This window comes from Engraulis encrasicolus, chromosome 3 (assembly GCF_034702125.1).
Source record: "Engraulis encrasicolus isolate BLACKSEA-1 chromosome 3, IST_EnEncr_1.0, whole genome shotgun sequence".
Lineage (NCBI taxonomy): Eukaryota > Metazoa > Chordata > Actinopteri > Clupeiformes > Engraulidae > Engraulis > Engraulis encrasicolus.
In genome coordinates, this window is record NC_085859.1 from 8,223,270 (window position 1) to 8,245,944 (window position 22,675).

General features: G+C 43.3%; 2 protein-coding genes across 2 annotated transcripts in view; one reads left to right on the plus strand and one right to left on the minus strand.

The window, feature by feature from the left end:
- LOC134445633 (tripartite motif-containing protein 16-like) overlaps positions 1-7,362 on the plus strand; it is a 95,262-nt gene extending 87,900 nt beyond the window's left edge. Inside the window, exon 9 of the mRNA XM_063194686.1 lies at positions 6,869-7,362. Coding sequence (XP_063050756.1) covers positions 6,869-7,362 — 494 coding nt within the window. The remainder of the gene's footprint in view (positions 1-6,868) is intronic.
- Positions 1-22,675, minus strand: part of LOC134445629 (NLR family CARD domain-containing protein 3-like) — a 331,412-nt gene that overhangs the window by 112,723 nt on the left and 196,014 nt on the right. The gene's annotated exons all lie outside the window — the stretch shown is intronic.

Consider the following 22,675-nt stretch of genomic DNA (forward strand, 5'->3'; position numbering starts at 1 on the left):
GTATGTACAGTTAGGGCCAGAAATATTTGGACAGCAACACAATTATCATCCTTTTCCACCCTGTACCCCACCACAATGGATTTGAAATAAAACAAACAAGCTGTGCATTAACTGTAGAGTCTCAGCGTTAATGTGAGGGTGTTAAAATCCATATCGCATGAACAGGAATGAAACAGCAACGTTTTTTGTGTGTGTTGCCCACTTTTCAAGGGATCAAAAGTAATTGGACAGTAGGCTTCTCAGGTATTTTCCAGTCAGATGCGTGTTATTCCCATACTACACCATCACCAAGATGTCAATACAAGGTCTTAGAGTTCATTTGAAGTGTTCCATTTGCATTTCCATATTTTTACGGAACATCCATGAGATCCAAAGTCCATCTGTCACCATCAGTGATGCAAGCCATCATAAGGTGGAAAAAAATCAAAACAAACCCATTTTAGTGATGAGGAAACATTGAATATGATTAATTCAAGAGTTCAGAATGTTGGAAAAAAGAAATACCAGAGCAACACCAAATTACCTGGCAGACATGGAAGACAAATGCTGTGGATGACAGACAATATTCTGTATCTGGTGAACAAAAACCCATCTCCCAACAGTTGGCCAGATGTAGAACAGTGTCCAGGTGAACGGTGGAGACATGTCCAAGGCAACAATCAAGAAAAAGATCAAGAACATTGAGGAACACTTCACCATAGGAAATACAGAGGGTTCACTAAAAGATGTAAATTATTGATTGCATCAGAAATAGCAATACCAGATTTGGCTTTGCCAAACAATGTCTTAAAAAGACTGTATAGGTCTTGAGCTACATCCTATGGACAGAGGAGACAAAATCATCCTGTACAAGGGTAATGGGAAGAAATGAGTATAGAGAAGGGAAGGAACTGCTCATGACTCAAAGCATACCACCCAATCAGTGAATCATGGTGGTGGTAGTGTCATGGTGTGGGCATGCATATCTGTCAATACGATTATTCCCTTGTATTTATTGATGATGAGGACTACCGACAAAAGCCACAGGATGAATTCTGAAGATTTTCAGGCTATATTATCATGTCATATTAAACCTAATGGTTCTGAACTCATTGGACAATGCTTCACATTGCAGATGGACAATGACCCAAAGCTCCATCTGAAAGCCACTAGTCATTTCTACCCCCCAAAAGTGGAATATTATTCAATGGTCCAGTCAATCACCTCACCTGAGTACGGTTGAGCAAGCATTTCACTTGCTGGAGGCAAAACTGAAGGGAAATACCCTAAGAATAAGCAGGAACTGAAGACTGTTACAATAGCTCACCATATAGAGCTCACCATAGCATCACCAGGGATAAAACCCAGTGTCTATTGATGTCTATGGATTGCGAATTACAGGCTGTAACTGACTGGAAAGTATTTGCAACCAAATAATTAAAAATGGAAAGTTTGATGTATAAATACTAGACTGTCCAATTACTTTTGGTCCCTTAAAACTGGGGTGGCACTGATAGAAAATGACATAATTCCTTCAAAGTTCACTCGATTTGGACGCAAACGCCCCCGTATTAAAGCTGAAAGTCTGCTGTTAATGTACATCTCGTTTGTTTCATTTCAAATCCATTGGGACGGTGTACAGCACCAAAAACATGAAAATTGTGCAGATGTCCAAATATTTATGGCCCTAACTGTATAGAAAATACAAAAATTCTGTTGCCTGCCCTGTTTTTGGAATTGGTGTTCATTTGTCCTATTTGATTTCTTGATTGCTCGTTGCCCATGATATCTTTGTCATTGTCTGCTTGGTCCATCGTTGTCTTCACCTGTCTTGTTACCTGTTCATTGTCCTTGATTGCCTGTATCTCGTTTGTATCCCCTCTCTGTCTCGTCAACCACCTGGATCCTGTTGTGTTCTTCCTATCGTGTGCCTTCTCTGTAATTGCCCTCTGTGTATTTTAACACAGAGGGCAACCCCCCCGCCCGAACCTCTGTGTGTTGATCTGTTGATCTCCAACCCCGTGACTGTGGTAAGTGTTTCGTTTGTAGTGTATTTAGTGGTGTTTCGTTTGTAGTGTATTTAGTGGTGTTTCGTGGTTTCCCCCTGGTGGGTTTTTGTTTTGCATTTCTGTCCGTTTGGCTCTTGCCATTCTATTTTGAGTTGATTAAAATCCACCCCCGAACCTTGAAGCTTGCCTCTACATCCATCCTTGCCTGCACTTGGGTTCTCTGGTCTTGAAGTTCTGACACACACACAAACCAGTGGTGGACGAAGTACACCAGTTATGTACTTGAGTAAAAGTACAGTTACCTTGCATTGAAAACTACTCAAGTAAAAGTGAAAGTATTCACCTCACTTTTTTACTTGAGTAGAAGTACAAAAGTATCTGCCGTCAAAAATACTTAAGTACTAAAAGTAAAAAGTAAAAACTTAAAAATGAAGCTTTTGGTGCAATTTTAATATTTAAGTGTTGTAGGCCTAGTTTGGTCATATCTAATTAAATATCCTCTGATTTGCATAGGCTATACCAACATGTTAGAACTAGGCCACAACAGGCCTCAGAAACACCGTGGAGTAAGTCCATGGATGTTTTAGCATCAGTTCATTTTCACCTCTCTAAACAAATACTGACCCTAATATGCCCAAAAGAACACATGAAAGGGCAATTAATATTAAGAATGATTAGGCTTAAATTGATTATATGCCTATCCGAACAACTACTACAATACCCCCCCAGCCGTAGGCCTACAGTCCAGATAGGCCTACTTATTTGTGACAGCAAGGAGTTAGAGTAGTAGCCAATAAAGTACTTTATGTTTAATTTTTGTTATAATTATGGTTTTGGTAGACCTCTTCTTCTTCTTCTTCTTCTTCTTCTTCTTATTATTATTATTATTATGTAGTGTTTGGTTATGTTAAGGTTGGCTTAGGCCTATGTATGGACAAACAGACTTCTTGCGATTCTAAGCTAGAAACATCTTCATATACTTGTAATGGTCTCTATTTGCTAGATGCCAATGATTTGCAATAGCCTAGCCTACTTGATACAACTTAATTGGAACACTTATCTGTCTGATCATGAAAAAGCCTTTTGTGCCTGTGCACATCACTGGGCCAATATTTAGTCAAAGCCTACTGACCTGGCTTAAGGGAAAGGATACATGTTGCATGTAGCCTCACTTTGCAACATATGGTGGGCATGGCAAACCTCATGTAATGATACAAACCCTTTACAGAAGTCTCTTTTCCATAAAGTTGAAGCAAACCATTTTTTGGGTGACAGGGGAGTCTATTAGACAAGTAATTGATATCCCCAACTACTTCAGAAAATACTGCAATGTATTGAGGGGAAAGAATGCTATCACGGAGTTGTGCGCCTGGATGGTTTGGAATAAGCAGCATGTTTAGGCATCCTGTGCACTTCACTGAAGAAACCAACACGCTACAAAAGCAGTAATTATGTGACTCTATTGTAGGCCTAAGCCATAACACAGATATAGTAGCACAGTATAGCACAGTAAGTCAAATAAGCAGTAGGGCCTACATTAAGTATCAATTCGCTGATTATTCAGTTCAAACGCGAAGCCTATCTGACAAATTTCGTCTCGTCAGGCGAGTGCAGCCTGCGAGCTAAATCTCTCCCCCCTCTCTCCCCCTCCGCCGAATACGACGTGCAGATTAATACACTCTAACAACGTTATTGTCGCCTGCTTTATTGTTTTGCTGTGCTTTCCGCGTGTTACTAGAAAGTACCGTTTCTTCTTATTTCAATTCGTCTCGCAAGTCGCAACAGTGGACACATCAGTGGTCTTGCTCTTCTCGCTTTCCTCCTAAAACTAATTCTTTACAGTAGAGCTTGTTGTCACGTGACACTTTACAACCAATCACAATGGCGAATCTCTGAGTCTGCCAATCGGATTCAGTTTCACTTTCTTCACACAAGCGTGAATCTCAGATTTCATTTGACCAGGGCATTAAAAATGAATTCATTCACCTGCCGTGTATCACCTTAAATAAGAAAAAAAGGAACGAGTAAGGAACGAGTGTTTTCTGTAAATGTAACGAAGTGAAAGTACTGAATTTCGCTTTGAAATGTAGTGAAATAAAAATACTTGAGTAAAGTATGAAAGTATGAAAATGTTACTTAAGTACAGTAACGAATTACATTTACTTCGTTACTGTCCACCACTGACACACACACACACACACACACACACACACACACACACACACACACACACACACACACACACTGATCTCATACAGTACATGTGAATACACTGTCTCTCTCTCTAACACACAAACACACACAGAGAAATTAATCAACACCACACAGAGAGAGAGAGAGAGAGAGAGAGAGAGAGAGAGAGAGAGAGAGAGAGAGAGAGAGATAAACCCCTGTTTGTATCTTGTCTTCTCCTCCTCCAGATTCCTGTCACTTCACTCTGGATCCAAACACAGCACACACATGGCTCCATCTGTCTGAGGGGAACAGGAGGGTGCAGTGGAGACGTAAGGACCAGTCATATCCTGATCATCCAGACAGATTTGATATGTGGTTTCAGGTGCTGTGTAGAGAGGGTGTTTCTGCACGCTGCTACTGGGAGGTTGAGTATACTAGTACTAGTGGAGGGGATGTCGTTATAGCAGTGTCCTATAAAAGCATCAGCAGGAAAGGAGGGGGTTATGAGTGTCTGTTTGGATTTAATGATCAGTCCTGGAGGCTGGACCTCACCAGCTCCAGGTCCTGTTTCAGACACAATGACGAAAAGACTGAAGTCCCCCTAGTGGCCAGCTCCAGAATAGGAGTGTATGTGGATCACAGGGCAGGAACTCTGGCCTTCTACAGCATCTCTGGAGACACAATGACCTTCCTGCACGGAGTCCACACCACATTCACACACACTCTCTACCCTGGGTTTTGGTTAGGTGATGGATCATCAGTGGAGCTGTTGTGAAGACCCTACAGGTAAATGCTGTACACACGCACACACACCACACACACACACACACACACACACACACACACACACACACACACACACACACACACCCACACACACACGCACACGCACATGCACACACACACACACACGGCCGTAGCCAGGAGTGTGAAACAAGGAAGGTCCATAGTGCGTGAATAGTATGCTGACATTTTTTGAAAGGTGCCCTTTGTAGGATGTTTCCCAGAGTATCTATTGTAACTATGATGCTCATTGAAACTGTGCTGTCTTCTGTCAATATTGGTCTTTTCATGACGTACAAATGAGAAGATGCCCTTTTTTATGTATGAAAAGTGCATTTTTCCCAGTCATAATGAATACCTAGTAAATGCAAAGTATTCATGAAAAAGGTAACATTGTGAATGGGCAACAACAATTCTGGAAGTAAACCACTAAAATATTACACAGTGCACCTTTAAAGGAATATGCCATTTTTGTAATTTATTTTGAAAATGCATGCCATGATATTTCAATGAATATTTACTAGAATAAACTAACATCTACTGATCTGACAAAATAGAAAAAAGTATGGAAGTATGGAAAATTTCCAAGATTTCCAACATTTTGAACAGGTACTCGCAAATGGATGGCGGTGATAAATAGAATCAATAACACTTATGAATGGGCAGCATAACTTCTGGATATAAACTACTAAAACAAACTCTTATCTTTTTGAGTAATATTGTTTGTATTATATTATATTGTATACTATATATTATGTTAAGTAATATTTATTGATGTTAATTGCCGAGTCACACACGTGTCATACACATACTGTTAGAAAGGGTAGAAAGAGACCTTTCCAATGGTACTCACCCATACACAAAAGCTATGCAAATAAAAACGGCAATTGAAGCGTGTATGCAAAAAATCTGAGATTAAAAAAATACATTATTTTCTCTAAAAATAAGGGAGGTCCGGACCTCCCTTACCTCATATGTGGCTACGGCCATGCACACACACACACACACACACACACACACACACACACACACACACACACGCACGCACACACACACACACACACACACACACACACACACACACACACACATACGCCAAATTAAGGGGGCACAGACCTTTTAGACCCCCCGAAAGATAAAGGTGGAGGGCCAAAAACACATGAACCTGTTGATAGTTGTCTTCTATCTACCTGTGCACACACTCCAGTCATTACAACTCTGAGCCATCTACACCTTCGTCTACATAATCGAAATTGTTTGGCCCTATTCTTATTATTAAGACAATTAAAACATTCTTAAAATGTGTTAACTATCAGAAATCCCCCGAAATTAAAGGTAGGCTAATGTTAATTATTGTCGTTGATCACCCAAAAGACTGTGTAAATTTGGAGACTGGTGCACTTTGATCTATCAAAATGCTGGCGGGAATATGCGGAACGGTCAGGTTGTGACACTGTTTCCTACAGGTTGAAATTCTTTGTAGCACTGATTTGATTAGCCCGGTGTTAAACCTGGGAGCTACCAGGTTTGACTTGGAGCATAAATTACCGTGGCAACTCAGCTGAGTGTCAGGTTAGCAAGGCTGATGGAACGGATCTCTGTCTAAAAATAGCGTAATTTACCGACTTGAGCTCAGACTTGGGGTTACCGCCGTTGATGGAATGGTCCCCTGGACTCTGCGCCTCTCCAGCTCCAGCTCCTCTTCCCATCACAATACAGTAATAAAGAGACTAAACTCCCTCTAGTGGGAGAGCTGCTCACTACACACTCCTACTGTAGCTGTCACTCCACTTCCCTGTCACACACACACACACACACACACACACACACACACACACACACACACACACACACACACACACACACACACACGCACACGCACACATAAAACCCTGTTTGTGTCCTGTCTTCTACTCCTCCAGATTCCTGTCACTTCACTCTGGATCCAAACACAGCAAACACCTTCCTCCATCTGTCTGAGGGGAACAGGAGCGTGGAGAGGAGACGTGAGGCCCAGTCATATCCTGATCATCCAGACAGATTTAATTATTATTTTCAGGTGCTGTGTAAAGAGGGTGTGTCTGAACGCTGCTACTGGGAGATTGAGTGGAGTGGTGGGAATGTTGAAATAGCAGTGTCATATAAAAGCATCATCAGGAGAGGACAGGGTGGTGGGTGTAAGTTTGGAAATAATGATCAGTCCTGGAGGCTGGACCTCGACAGCTCCAGCTCCTATTTCTGGCACAATCATGAACAGACTGCTCTCCCTCTAGTGGCCAGTTCCAAAATAGGAGTGTATGTGGATCACAGGGCAGGAACTCTGGCCTTCTACAGCATCTCTGGAGACACAATGACCTTCCTGCACGGAGTCCACACCACATTCACACACACTCTCTACCCAGGGTTTTATTTATAGCTGTTGTGAGGCCCCTAAAGGTACATGCTGTACACACACACACACACACACACACAGACACACACACACACACACACACACACACACACACACACACACACACACACACACACACACACACACACACACACACACATACGCCAAATTAGGGGAGGCACAGACCTTTTAGACCCCCCGCAAGATAAAGGTGGAGGAGCATAAACAGCCCAATAATAATGAAACCGTTGATAGTTGTCTTCTATCTGCCTGTGCACACACTTCAGACATCACAACATTTCACAATTTGGAACGCCCAGTGTTGACCTGAAGCTGACACCTTTGCACACACACACTGTAGAATCAGATCAATTAACACACACACACACACACACACACACACACACACACACACACACACACACACACACACACACACACACACACACACACACACACACACACACACACACACACACACACACACACACACACACACCTTTTTGACCCCCCGAAAGATAAAGGTGGAGGGGCATAAACACCCCAATAATAATGAAACCGTTGATAGTTGTCTTCTATCTGCCTGTGCACACACTTCAGTCATCACAACATTTCACAACTTTGAGCGCCCAGTGTTGACCTGAAGTTGGTGCCTTTGCACACACACACTGTAGAATCAGATCAATTAACACACACACACACACACACACACACACACACACACACACACACACACACACACACACACACACACACACACACACACACACACACACACACACACACATCAGATATACACACACACACACACACACACACACACACACACACACACACACACACACACACACACACACACACACACACGCACACACACACACTGTAGAATCAGATCAATTCACACACACACTGTAATTTAACAGTTTAATTGCATGCTGGGAGATAGCCGCAATTCTTTCTCATCTCTTTGGAAGCACTATCTGTTCCTATATTCAGGACCTATATTTATGACAACTATGTATATGCCTAAGTTGAGTTGACTTACACACCAATGATCAGATTAGTTATTGTGCTTCTACATTTATGCCAATTTGACAACTTATTTCTGGTTTGGTATGGTGGTGGTGCTGCTGCTGTTTCACGTTTATAATTGGTAGCAAGCATTAATGAAGATGAGATTAGCAGTGTAATTTAGCTTCTGACGTGCTGAGTGACTTTAAAGGATGGGGATGGTGGGGTGCCATTTTGCTTTTGTAACTGGTGCCAAGTAGCCCACTGTTATTAATGTAATCTACATAATGAAATTATTGCTCCGAAAAATGTACACTTGTGAAGAGTGAATTTAAAGCTGGAGAGACTTATTAATTGTGAATTTAAGAGTTAATGTAAAGTCAGTCTGTTGGACATTGTGATTACAGTACACAGTGCTTCACAGCAATACATATTTAGGCTACATGTATTGGAATGAACATTTATTCAACATAAATATCATAATGAACATTTATGTAACATTAGGGCACTTGTGATTTTTGTTTGGTGTAGAGGTCTTGGAGTTGTGGTTTACTCAATGTGTCTCAATGATTAATGTACATGTGCATAATAAAGTAACTTCTGCATAAATGTTCCACTTGTGAGAAGATTCTTTACTTGCCCCTGCACAAGAAGGACCCGAACCTGCAACCCTGTAACCTAAACTAAGCTCTCACCATGAATGTGTATTTCGTGGTTTTAACTAAAATACTTGCATGTGATTGGAGAGAGTCAAAGCATTGTAGACATCATGACTGGAGAATGGATAACAAGAACCAGAGAAAAGATCTTATCCTCTCCAGGTGCCTGTTGTTGCAATGCCTATCCACCAGAGGTCCTCACTGAGTTATGGGGACTCGTCATCATACCAGTAAGGTACTGGCCAAGGACACATTCACGATAAACATGTGAGCAGTGGCGTAGCTAGAAAAGAAAATCTAGGTGTTCCCAAGAAAATACAGGTGTTCCTTATTTATTTTATTTTTTCCAACTCAGAGTAAACACAGCACGTTTGCACGGATCGGCCTACTATCACGGTGTCATACTATTACGCATACTATTACGCATGAATCATGACTGGCAAACCCAACCTAACTTATTTGTTGCTATATTTTAGCTGCAACTGAATTCAAAGGGATGCATATTGGCTTTAAATATACATCAATTATCTCATCAGAGTCCATTCCTCGGCGAGCTCCTTTTCAAACATTGACTGGAAGTGTTGCCAACCTGTTAATTCTTGAAAACACTTGCTGTAACGGTGGCTCTGGTGTGTAGGGCTACAAAATATTATTAAGGAAATGTTGAAACTAGCAAACAGAAAACCAATCCACCAGTTGGGCTGCGTTTGAAACGTTATTTAGTGTTTAATTTATATCCCGAAATTGGGAAACAACAAGGACAGCCTCCAACACAGCCATTCTAGCTAGTAGCAGAAGTTTTCACAAACCCAAAAGGCCGACCGGTTTAACCAAAACAAAGGAGAAAAGAAAAGGATGGGAAGAGGGGTACAGACAGACAGGCTGGGCTGGCTGGAAGAGACGTGTGCGTGTGTGTGTGTGTGTGTGTGTGTGTGTGTGTGTGTGTGAATGTGACGTGGGTAATCACGGTTAGCACGAGCAACAGTCAGCTTACCGGTTGTCCAGACAATCAGAAAGTAAAGGAAATGTCTTCACGGTACCTGACCTGTTCCGAGCGTCCCAGCGTCCCACAACTCCAAACGAAATACACAATTCACACTTGGTAGCAGTCCGAGTTGGTAGTTAGTCGGCGTGTTACTCTCTCCGCAACTAATGCTACTCCTCCACCAAGTAGAACACCGTTTACAGGCATCTCCATACTGGCATTCTTAATGCGAAATCTCCCCTGAAGATCATAATGTGATGTTGTTTAATCCATTTCGTGTTAGTTATGCTAGCGACTGGACTTCTTTATGGAGCGTTCATGCGGGGTATCAGCTGCATCAAAATCTTCAAACTTGTTTTTAAAACTACCACGTCTGTACTGTCTGTGTCTGCGCGCGCGTTATCGTTCACGCATGGTCTTCTCTATGGGATGTACTATATTTATTTTAGGAGCAACGTACGAATGAAAGGGTTGAAATCCATACTCGTCGCCTACATGTGCGGCATTTTTATCATTTCGTTTCCATAATAATTTTAGGCACATAACGCTCGCGCCCTCCGCAATTTAATATTGCACTCCAACCAACTGTATCGGGCTAAATCATTTAGCCATCCACTCACTGCTTCAGGGATGGCGAAAGCTTTCAGATCGCTCTGGCATTTAGGCACGTCTACAGAAGAGAGATCTGGGATCCCCAAGCTAACTGTATTTTGGTTCATCTATAGCTGCATCATCCTCTACTCGAGCAGACCCCTAGTGCTTCGTGCATCTTCGTTACACTTTGTGAATATACATCTGCGTGAGAATCAGGTTATCCTGTCGGATGGTATGGGTAATAAGGCTAACTGTGGGCCTGCTTTTTGAAGGGAGAACCTCTGCGATTCTGGAACCTGAAGTCTGTTGGGCCTAAAGCCGTGGCTTTTTAAAATAATTTCGATGAGAACTCTGTTTCATCGCAGCATATTTTAGAACCATCATGTTGCACCACTGACATAGCCTATTCAGTAGCCTATCGATGATGTGCGATTCTAAAGGTAGTTATTACGAAAGACTCCACTTGCCACCTTTCCGGGTGGTACTGCACTGACAGCGCCACTAGGTGCACTGCAGGCATAGGTCCACTGGTGAGTGGGGAGGCTGCATGTAAAACCTATGATTGCACTCCCGACGCTTGCGTTTACAATCGGTTGTCAAGTGACGGCAATTTATTTTAGGTGTTCCAGTTATGAAAGTAGGTGTTCCCGGAACCCTCTGGAACACCTGTAGCTACGCCACTGCATGTGAGGATCGCAGGCTGGGCTACCTGGTGACAACAGAATATCATACAAATTAGATTATAACCACTCAAATGAGCCTATGGGTTGCCGAGGCGGGATTTAAAAACGTTCTAAGAAATATGGCGGCTGTCCGTGCTGCTTCCAATATCAACGTTTTTGCTTAATTTAAAGAGCCAGGCTGTACTTGCCATTTGACATAATCAGCCACTGGGGGGTGCCCGAGAGGGGGGGAGAATGAGCACCCCACCAGGACGGATCTAAGAATGACGACTCAGGAAAACGAATTAACGACAACGGCAACAACATGCATCTGTGGAAAAACCTGCAAGAATGAGAGAGGCCTTAAGATACATCAAGGCAGGATGAGATGCTTGACAGTGGCAACGGTGACACAACGCACAGAAGTCACTTCTGGTCAGACGCTGGAGGAGCTAGGCCCGGAGGCAACCCATAGTGCCCAGAGCCTCCTAGTGTCACCAGCTACTGCCAGCAGCCCACCTGACACCCAGAGCCCTCTCCAGGTAACTCCCAACAACCTGCAGGATTTCCAGAGACAGCAAGCTCCAGCAACGGGCAGTGCTCCTTCAGCTCAACCAAGGATCCAGTGGCCCCAGTCCTCAAAGAGAGCAGAGTGGAAGCAGTTTGATGAGGATGTGGACCAGATCCTGGAGGTGATTGCTAAGGGGGATGTGGACCAGAGGCTGAGAACAATGGCAACGCTCATAGTGAACATCGCAGCAGAGCGGTTTGGAACCGAGGCTCCTAAGCCAGCACCATCGGCTTATGCTCCAAGCCACAGAGCAAGGAAAATCCAGCGGTGCAGGGAAGAGCTCAAGCTGCTGAAGAAGCAATACAGAACAGCAGGAGATGCTGAGCGAGGGGGCCTAGCAGACCTGAGAGCAATCCTGAGGAAGCAGCTGCTGACCCTGCGGAGAGCAGAGTTCCACAGGAGGAGGCGGAAAGAAAGAGCCAGGAAGAGGGCAGCTTTCCTGGCTAACCCTTTCAATTTGACCAAGCAGCTACTTGGCCAAAAGAGGGCGGGCCGCCTCACCTGCTCGAAGGAGGAGATCAACAACCACCTCAAGGCCACATACAGTGACCCCAACAGAGAACAACCGCTAGGCCCATGCAATGCACTGATAGAACCACCAGAGCCTACTTCAGACTTCAACCTGAAGGAGCCAAGCCTAAGGGAAGTGGAGGAAGTGGTGAGGAGAGCAAGATCAAGCTCAGCTCCAGGCCCGAGCGGTGTGCCATATAAGGTTTATAAGAACTGCCCGAAACTGCTACGCCGGCTTTGGAAGGCCCTGAAGGTGATCTGGAGGAGAGGGAAGATTGCCCAGCCATGGAGGTATGCTGAGGGAGTGTACATACCGAAAGAAGAAAAGTCTGAGAACATCGACCAGTTTCGGGTAATCTCCTTGTTAAGTGTGGAGAGTAAAATCTTCTTCAGCATCGTGGCCAGGAGACTCTCCAACTTCCTGCTGAGCAATAATTACATCGACACGTCTGTGCAGAAGGGAGGGATACCGGGAGTTCCCGGTTGCCTGGAACACACAGGAGTGGTAACCCAGCTCATCAGGGAGGCGAAAGAGGGCAGAGGTGACCTGGCTGTGCTGTGGCTGGATCTCACCAACGCATATGGTTCCTTACCCCATAAGCTGGTGGAGGTCGCACTAGAGAAGCACCATGTACCCCAGAAGGTGAAAAGCCTCATCCTGGACTACTACAGCAAGTTCAGCTTGAGAGTGTCATCCGGTCAGCTGACATCTGATTGGCACCAGCTGGAAGTGGGCATAATCACTGGTTGCACCATCTCAGTGACCCTCTTCGCACTGGCGATGAATATGCTTGCCAAGGGAGCTGAAACCGAATGCAGAGGTCCACTCAGCAAGTCTGGAGTAAGGCAACCGCCTATCAGAGCCTTCATGGACGACCTCACTGTGACGACAACATCTGTTCCAGGAGCCAGATGGATTCTCCAGGGGTTGGAAAGGATCATGGCTTGGGCACGCATGTGTTTCAAGCCAGCAAAGTCCAGGTCTCTGGTACTACGGAAAGGGAAGGTCTCAGACAAATTCCGCTTCAGGTTGGGAGAACATCTGATCCCGTCAGTCACTGAGAAACCAGTGAAGAGCCTGGGGAAGGTCTTCAACTGCAGCCTGAATGACAGAGACTCCATCAAGGCAACCAGTGCTGACTTGGATGGATGGCTGAGAACAGTGGACAAGTCTGGGCTCCCTGGTAGATTCAAGGCCTGGATGTACCAACATGGAATCCTCCCAAGAATCCTCTGGCCTCTCCTCATCTACGAGGTGCCCATGACCGTGGTGGAAGGCTTGGAGCAGAAGGTGAGCAGCTATCTGCGCAGATGGCTGGGCTTACCACGCAGCTTTAGCAACATCGGGCTGTATGGAAACACCAACAAGCTCAGGCTCCCCTTCAGCTCAGTCAGAGAGGAGTTCATCGTGACACGGACACGGGAACACCTGCAGTACGCAGGATCCAGGGATGCCAAAGTGTCCGGGGCAGGAATCATGGTGAGGACAGGGAGGAAGTGGAGGGCAGCCGATGCAGTCCGGCAAGCAGAGTCTCGGCTGAAGCACAAGGCCATCCTCGGCACAGTGGCGCAAGGCAGAGCGGGACTTGGGATGTCAACAACAATCCAGTACAAGACTGCGACTGGGAGGGAGAGGCAGAGGCTGGTGCAGGAGGAGGTGCGGGCTTCAGTGGAGGAGGAGCGAACCAGCAGAGCAGTGGCCATGAAGCAGCAAGGAGCCTGGATGAAGTGGGAGCAGGCGATGGAGCGCAACATCACCTGGAAGGACATCTGGCAGTGGAACCCCCAGAGAATCAAGTTCCTGATCCAAAGGGGTGTATGATGTCCTCCCGAGCCCATCTAACCTGTACACCTGGGGCAAAATAGAGACACCCGCATGTCCACTGTGTTCCAAGATGGGGACCTTGGAGCACATCTTAAGCAGCTGCTCCAGGGCACTGAGCGAGGGTCGCTATCGATGGAGGCACGATCAGGTCCTGAAGTCCATAGCTGAGGCAATCAGCAAGGGAATTAAGGATAGCCGATGCACCCAAGCTACCGCCAAGGCCATCCAGTTTGTGAAGGCGGGACAGAAGCCCGAGAGAACACCAAAGGGCTCCGCGGCTGGGGTGCTCTCTACAGCCCGAGACTGGGTGATGACAGTTGATCTGGAGAGGCAGCTGAAAATACCACCACACATCACCCAGTCCAGATTGAGACCAGACCTCATCCTGGTCTCTGAGGCTACAAAGCAACTGGTCATGCTCGAGCTCACAGTTCCATGGGAAGATAGGATGGAGGAGGCGCAGGAGAGGAAAAGGGAGAAGTACCAGGAGCTGGTGGAGGACTGTCGCAGAAATGGCTGGAGAACTAGATGTATGCCAGTGGAGGTAGGGAGCCGGGGATTTGCCAGCCACTCCCTGAGCAAAGCCTACGGAACACTAGGCATAACAGGGGCCAATCGGAAGAGAGCCATCAACAACAACACAGAGGCAGCTGAAAAAGCGTCCAGATGGCTCTGGCTGAGGAGGGGAGAGAGGTGGGGGGAGTAGAATGCCACTCGGACACAGGCCGGGGTCTGATCAGCCCTGGTCGGGTCGCCTGGTCGAGGGTGTCTGTTGTAAGACCCGAAACACCCAGTGACTCCAGGAAACAACACTGATGATGTGTCCGAGTCAGTGCATCAGGTTGATGTTTGCAAAACTAGCAACTCTAGTCTTTTTTTTTTTACCTCTCTACATGTACTGTACATCAATCAGGAGTCTGTTATCAGTAGAGCACAACTGTAGCAAGCACAATAAAGTTGTTCCCCTACCTCTCAAAGTATTTTTGTGTCTTTCTACACGTGACTCAAATAACTCGTCCAACAAGTTTGACATGTACTGTGTCATCGCCCTCTTCCAAGCAGGAATAGAAACCGGATTGGCAACACCCACATCCAACCTACCTGCTCCAGAGAAATTAGAACACAGGGAGAAGGCTCAGTCTCATTGGTTCCCATTGTAGCCAGTTAGCTTTGCATGCATTCTGCAGTAACGAGCGTAGGCCAGTCCTTCATGTGAGAAAATGTATGGAATGGAAAGGGGAACCCATGCTAAATACATTGCTACTGCCATTTCCAGTCACAAATATTATCAACAAAACATTCCCGTGTAAAGCACGATGTTGTTTAACAATAGGCTGTATTGACAAATCGTTCAGGTGTGTAGTTTTACAGCAGGTTTGAAGATTTCAACCTGTACTCGCTAGCATCGTGCTAATGTTTATGGGTTTGGCCCCATAAAAATTGAGCTTTGTGACCCAGTATATAATAATCTAGTGGCGCAAAATAATCGAAACGCTACTCAAATGAGGTCTTATTATTTCTAGCTTCGAACTTAATATTAGTATTTCAGGACAAAAAATTATAAAAAATCACAAAAATTATAATGGAAAAAAACTCCATTGACACATTCATTTTGCACTGTCCCGTGGTTAGGGTTATAGTCAGGGTCATTTTTCCAAAAAGTTGATACCTGAAGGCAAATCATGTTAATTTTCGGCATACAACTGATTTAGGGGTATTCAAGGGTGCTGAATCCAAATCTGCCGTATGCCGGACGCAAAAATGTATCGAAATGCCTCAAACGGGCAAAATCCAATATGGCCGCCGCCACCGTGTTAAAATCCTGCAATCACTTTTCTTTTGGACTAAATAAGGTATGAATTTGAAAATAGCACTTATTTTTATGTTTTCAGACATGGGGAAAGCCATTATGTCATCAGATTTAAGCTCAGATTGGAAGAAAATGCTTATGTCATTGGCTGGCAGCCATTTTAAAAGCAGAGAGCCTCATATTTTCAGCTATTTTTAACATTTTTACTAATCTTTCAAGATCCACAGAAAAAATGCTCTTTGTCTCTGTGAACACAAATACTACAGAAAACTGCACTGAACTGTCTACTTTCACCTGAAAAAAGAAGTTTGTGTCTACCTTTTTCCATTCTTTAGTTATGGGCAGTAGAACATGGGATGACACCACAAAAAAACACAGATTTTTGACCCCAAAATACTGCACTTCTCTCTGCCCATATTTTTGCTTTAAGAATATATTGTCTTTGATAGTGTTCATGTTTGATTTCCAACATTTTCAGGGGGTTTGAAGGGTGCTTAATGCCAATATGATGTATAAATAAATGTATATTCCCATAGTACATCAAAATGAAGGAATCCAATATGGCCGCCGTCACCAGTCTACAGTGTACGTTTCTTTGATTACACAAGGTAAACTCTTAAGTACATTATGTAGCATTAGGTTTTCATACAGGGAGAATTCATTTCATTACTCAGATTTAAGATGGATATCAAAGGAAATTATTTCAGTGTAGTCTGAATTCATGATTGCAACAGGAACATAGGGTGACACCACAAAAAACAATATTTTTGACCCCAAAATACTGCACTTGTCTCAACCCACATTTTTGCTTTAAGGACAAAGTGTCTTTGATAGTGTTCATGTTTGATATGCTGCATTTTCAGGGGTTTTGAAGGGTGCTTAATTCAAATATTCAAATATGCTGTGTATTAGGCTCAAAAACCTCTTTAATAGGCCTACCTCAAAATGAATTAATCGAATATGGACGCCATCACCAGACAAGGTGGACTCTTAATTACATTGTAGCTATAGGTTGTCATACATGGAGAATTCATCTCCATACTCAGATTTAAGATTAGAATCAAATGTCATGATTTCATAGGTTGAATTCATGTTTACAAGTGACAGTTGACTTTCATGTCAATAAGCTGTTCTTTTGAATGAAAATGTTTTCTCTACTTCCAATTTTATTTTAATGCTTATTATAACATGATGCAATATGTCCACCTCAATCCACCTCTTCCATTATGAGACAAATTTACACACATAAGTCTGAATGTGTCTAAATATAATATGCACATCTACATTTTGTACATTAGGAATTCATTGTTTGCCGATTTTATTGCGGCGCTTACATTATATCTTTGAATGATGGAAAGGTGAAACGTGGATCAAAACAGTTTATGTTATTGTGAGGAACTTACTTGATATATGTTAACTCATTCCCAACCATTAGGCCTATCAACCTCCTCCTCTCCAGTGATTTGGCAGGACACACAATATCATGCACTGCATGGCACTTTTGCTGCAAGTGCAACAAAAGCAAAGTATGACGTTTTGAAATGATCAGTCCTATCTCATTCAGATGTCACATGGTTACATAAAATGCCCCACATTATCAAATCTCTATATTGAGTCAGGCCCACATACCCCTTCCTATCCTCCTGCCAGTCACCAAAGTGGGATGGGTGGTATTGGACAGGGCTTTAGTCCCACTGCTCCTGTATCTGCCACTTATACATGGGTTCTCATTGTTTATCAACACAATGTTATGAAGAGGGGCAAGACACTGGCAGCCAACCACGTGAGCTAATTTTTTTGACAGACAGTGGTTTCCAACAATCAGAGGCTGAGTTGGGCGCAGATAGGTTCGCAGTCAGGTTATAAACAAAATGTAGAACCCATGTATTCTCAAGGCACACAAAGACATCACAACTTGTGCTTGCCTCATCCAACACTGCATCTGCAAGAAGTGGCATGGAGTACATGGAGTCAAGCAGTTGCTGCAATTCAGCAACTCCAGGAGGGGTGATTAGGAATAGGTTGACTTAGTATACCAAGTAAACAATTTTGGTTAGAGGAGAGGAGGGTGACAGTATGTGCATATACATTTGTCCAACAATAAAGCAATCACTAACCACTTCACCAGAGGGCTAGGATCATTAGTGGGACAGTCAGAGCCTGTCACAAAGAAAGTATGACTTTTAATGTATGCTGATGACATTACCTTAGTGGCACATATCGCTGACACAGACACCCCCGACAAAAGACATCAACAGCCAAGGACAGTAGAGCAAGTGGTAGTTTTTAGGTACCTAGGCATAGAAATGTAGCCTGGTCCGGACCATCCCTACTACCATTTCATTTCGTATTCATGGTCTGGGGGTTGTTTGATCTGACACGATTGCAGGAAGCGGGAAGGAAATGGTCGGAAAAATCAGGATAAGTTGTTGAACAAACATGTCTGACGTCTATCTTTGGCGATGTAGGACCGTTTAACAGACATGTCTGACAGAATATCCTACCGTAGGATAAAATTACAATGTAGGACCGCTTGTAAGAACACCGGCCAAATCCTACCGGCAACATTGCTCCACAGAAAACTGGTATCAGAAGTAGTGTGGAGTCAAGTCTCTTGGCGGAAGTACGTAGGATGGTGCACAAGGCTAATAGAAATGGGCACCCTCCTGTCTTTCTCACAGCACATGAACACAATATTCAAAAAAGGACATTTCAAGTCAGCAAGGACATTCTGATTTTTGATACCTCCTCCTCGTATAACTTAACCCATTGTGTCCTGGAGACACATATAGGTATACAGGTTTTTCAGGATCTTGAGATTTTAGCTGTTTTATTAACTATGTGGGTATGTTAGAGCTGAATGAACACATTACAATGCAAGGGGAGGGTATTGGCTTTTAAATGTAACTCATTTCATGTTTGTATGTGGTTCGGAGGCTGAGATATTGCGGATTTAATAGGAAGAGGGCACCCTTTCCAAAAAAGGGCTTAGGACAAAATGGGTTAATTAGCAGTCCATTTTTGAATATTGTGTTCATGTGCTCTGAGAAAGACAGGGAGGTGCCCATTTCTGTGCCAAGGCACCTTAAAACTACCACTTGCTCGTCTGCCTGCCATTGGCTCTCTCTCTCCAACTGAGCACCGCTATTGATACACTGCAGATGTACATTCCAGTATATTTTAACTAGGCCAATTTAAAGTCTATACTTGCACAATTCTACCAACAGAAGATAACAGACAGACTCTCTTTTCCTCCTGCTCCCCTGTTCAGCAGGGCTGGATCCCCACATGGCTGCATGCTGAGCCCCCATCTAAAGTCTATCCGTCCATGACTGCAGTATGGCCAGCAAAAGGGACTGAAGGTGGCAGCCTGGTGTACAGAGACAGAGACAAATTTCTCTAGCTCTGAATTCAGGAGGCACACCTATAGCGAGAATAGACCTAGCCCTTTCTGAACTTCCCACTGTCTCAACAGAGCTAAAACATTGTCTTGGACATTATCCTGGTTCTGAGTTCTTGGGTCTCTACAGATGTATCATTGGCACTACAGATGTATCATCTTGTTCCCCTGATCTCCTTCCATCCTCCGGTTGTTGTGCAATAATTGATACAGTGCAATGTGTTGAGCTGAATTCTTGCCGTACTACAGAACAAAGGCCAGCCTTGTAATTAATGGTTATAATTGTCACAGAGTGGCCATCTCAGCTGAAATATGTACAGTACATTAAGCAAGACAATCTATGCAATAACTTTGGATGACTGATGTGCAATACCAGCCTGAGTATGTCCTTTGTGTATATATTCACACACACACACACACACACACACACACACACACACACACACACACACACACACACACACACACACACACACACACACACACACACACACACACACACACACACACAATGCCACTCCCTTATCTTCACTCTATTCTATTCTAATCTATTCTATTCTATTCTATATATTATTCACATCAGTCTGACTCTTGATCCCCTTTATAGGCCTAGATATACAGTGATCTGAGCACAGCATTTAAACAGGCAAACATGAAGTAATTCCCATTGTACAAAGGATAATATTAGAAAATATTCGATTTAGGAACATTCACACTCTTGTGTGCATTTTTTTTATGGCTGAAGAGGTGTGGAAACATTGTGTGGTGGTTTGAGGTGGAAACATTTTTCATGGTATAATGCATTAAAAGTGTAATTGAAATAGGGAGAGATTTAAATACAAATGGTCAATTTATGGAAAAGATAATCTCCTGTTGCAAACATGAATTCAGTCTACACTGAAATAATTTCCTTTGATATCTATCTTAAATCTGAGTATGGAAATGAATTCTCCTTGTATGAAAACCTGATGCTACGTAATGTACTTAAGAGTTTACCTTGTGTAATCAAAGAAATGTACACTGTAGACTGGTGACGGCGGCCATATTGGATTCCTTCATTTTGATGTACTATGGGAATTAAAGGCATTAAGCACCCTTCAAAACCCCTGAAAATGTTATATATCAAACATGAACACTATCAAAGACAATATGTCCTTAAAGCAAAAATATGGGCAGAGAGAAGTGCAGTATTTTGGGGTCAAAAATCAGTGTTTTTTGTGGTGTCATCCCATGTTCTACTGCCCATAACTAAAGAATGGAAAAAGGTAGACACAAACTTCTTTTTTCAGGTGAAAGTAGACAGTTCAGTGCAGTTTTCTGTAGTATTTGTGTTCACAGAGACAAAGAAGTTTTTTTCTGTGGATCTTGAAAGATTAGTTAAAATGTTAAAAATCGCTGACAATATGAGGCTCTCTGCTTTTAAAATGGCTGCCAGTCAATGACATAAGCATTTTCTTCCAATCTGAGCTTAAATCTGATGAAATAATGGCTTTCCCCATGTCTGAAAACATAAAAATAAGTGCTATTTTCAAATTCATACCTTATTTAGTCCAAAAGAAAAGTGATTGCAGGATTTTAACACGGTGGCGGCGGCCATATTGGATTTTGCCCGTTTGAGGCATTTCGGTACATTTTTGCGTCCGGCATACGGCAGATTTGGATTCAGCACCCTTGAATACCCCTAAATCAGTTGTATGCCGAAAATTAACATGATTTGCCTTCAGGACCTTAACCCTCTAGCTACCATAACGGCCGTGAACGTCCGGCTGGATCTGTACCAGAAAGGACGCGGCCGGCCGGAATATTTTCATATGAAAATACAGCTGAACGGCCGTCATCATGCAGTTTTTCCAGCTTTCAAACACTTTAGCTCAATATTACAGACCCTCCTCGATATACTTTCAGTATAAAAACTATATGTTTATATTATATTATTTTTCAGTATTTTAGATTTTATTACGAGATGCGCCGCTTTATGCGATTTGGCAATCTGGCGTCAATTCAAATGACGGCCGTCCGAGATTGGATGGCTACAAACACAACCATTCTGTTTCTACAACCAATATACACTAAATATGAAAACTTCCAACCCTCTTCGATCTATTTTCATGGTCAACAGCACATGTGTATGACTATTTAGGCTATTTTTAGATCATGTTGTTTTATTAAGCTTATGAGATGGTGTTCAACTGTGATGAGTTCTGCCATGGTCCTAAATAGCAAACACAACTGTCCAGCCGATGTCTACACGCTACATATTAAACATGTAAACTGTCTTCGGTGTGTTTTCAGAGTCAAACCATATGTTGGTATCCAACTATCTTATTTCCTGGAACAACTTACAGCGACAGCTCTGCGTAACAGCGCATCGTGAAGGAAGCGCAGCATGGAACAATTGGTTACTCATTTTGCGTGTCAGCTTTGGCAAAGCAGTCAAGGACTGTTACTACTCCACGTTGTCCTTCATAAAAATGTGCGCGAAGACGTTGAGTTGAATGCTACCAACGTGGTGTTTGTAGCACTTCAATTCCGGTCAAAGTCGGTGATGCCTGGCGCGTCTTACCTGTGCCAAATTGGGAGGGGAAACTTCCTAGAGCTCCATTCATGTCCTGTCTGCTATCGCGGACACGTCTCCGGTTATCCGTACACATCTTTGGCATGGTTTAGTTCAAACATTATTAGCTAGTGTAGTCCATTACAGTTATACCGCTTGAAACCGCTTGAAAACAGGACATTTGGGTGAACGACATTTGTTGTCGTCACATGATCATTGTTCAACTTTGACCCTGGATGGATGGATGGATAGACCAAGGATAGATAGATAGATGGATAGAGAGATCGATAGATAGATAGATAGGCCTAAATATATAGATATATAGATAGATAGGCCTAGATAATATCGGATTTTATCACATTTTTATCATTTAATCCACATCAAAGGCACTCTATGTGAATACTGAACAATTAATTATCCATAAATGATATACCATTTGAAAGTGTGTTTTCTCTACTTTAATATGAAAGTAACTTGTAATTGACACTTTTCATTTCTTTTCAAGTTATTTGACATTGTTTAGAATATGACAAAAATGTCAATTTTTCCTTAGAATTCCTGGTAGGATTCCGGCCTATTCAAAAAAAATTCTGGTAGCTAGAGGGTTAAATAAGCACCTTTTTAGAAAAATCCTGCCTAGACTATTAGCCAATTGTGGCTAATAGCAAGTTCCGTGAGTGAACAGCCCCTGCCTGCTCCTACCTTTACACTTCCTGATAACACAAAATGATCCTGATTGGCCAATTCCCAACCCCA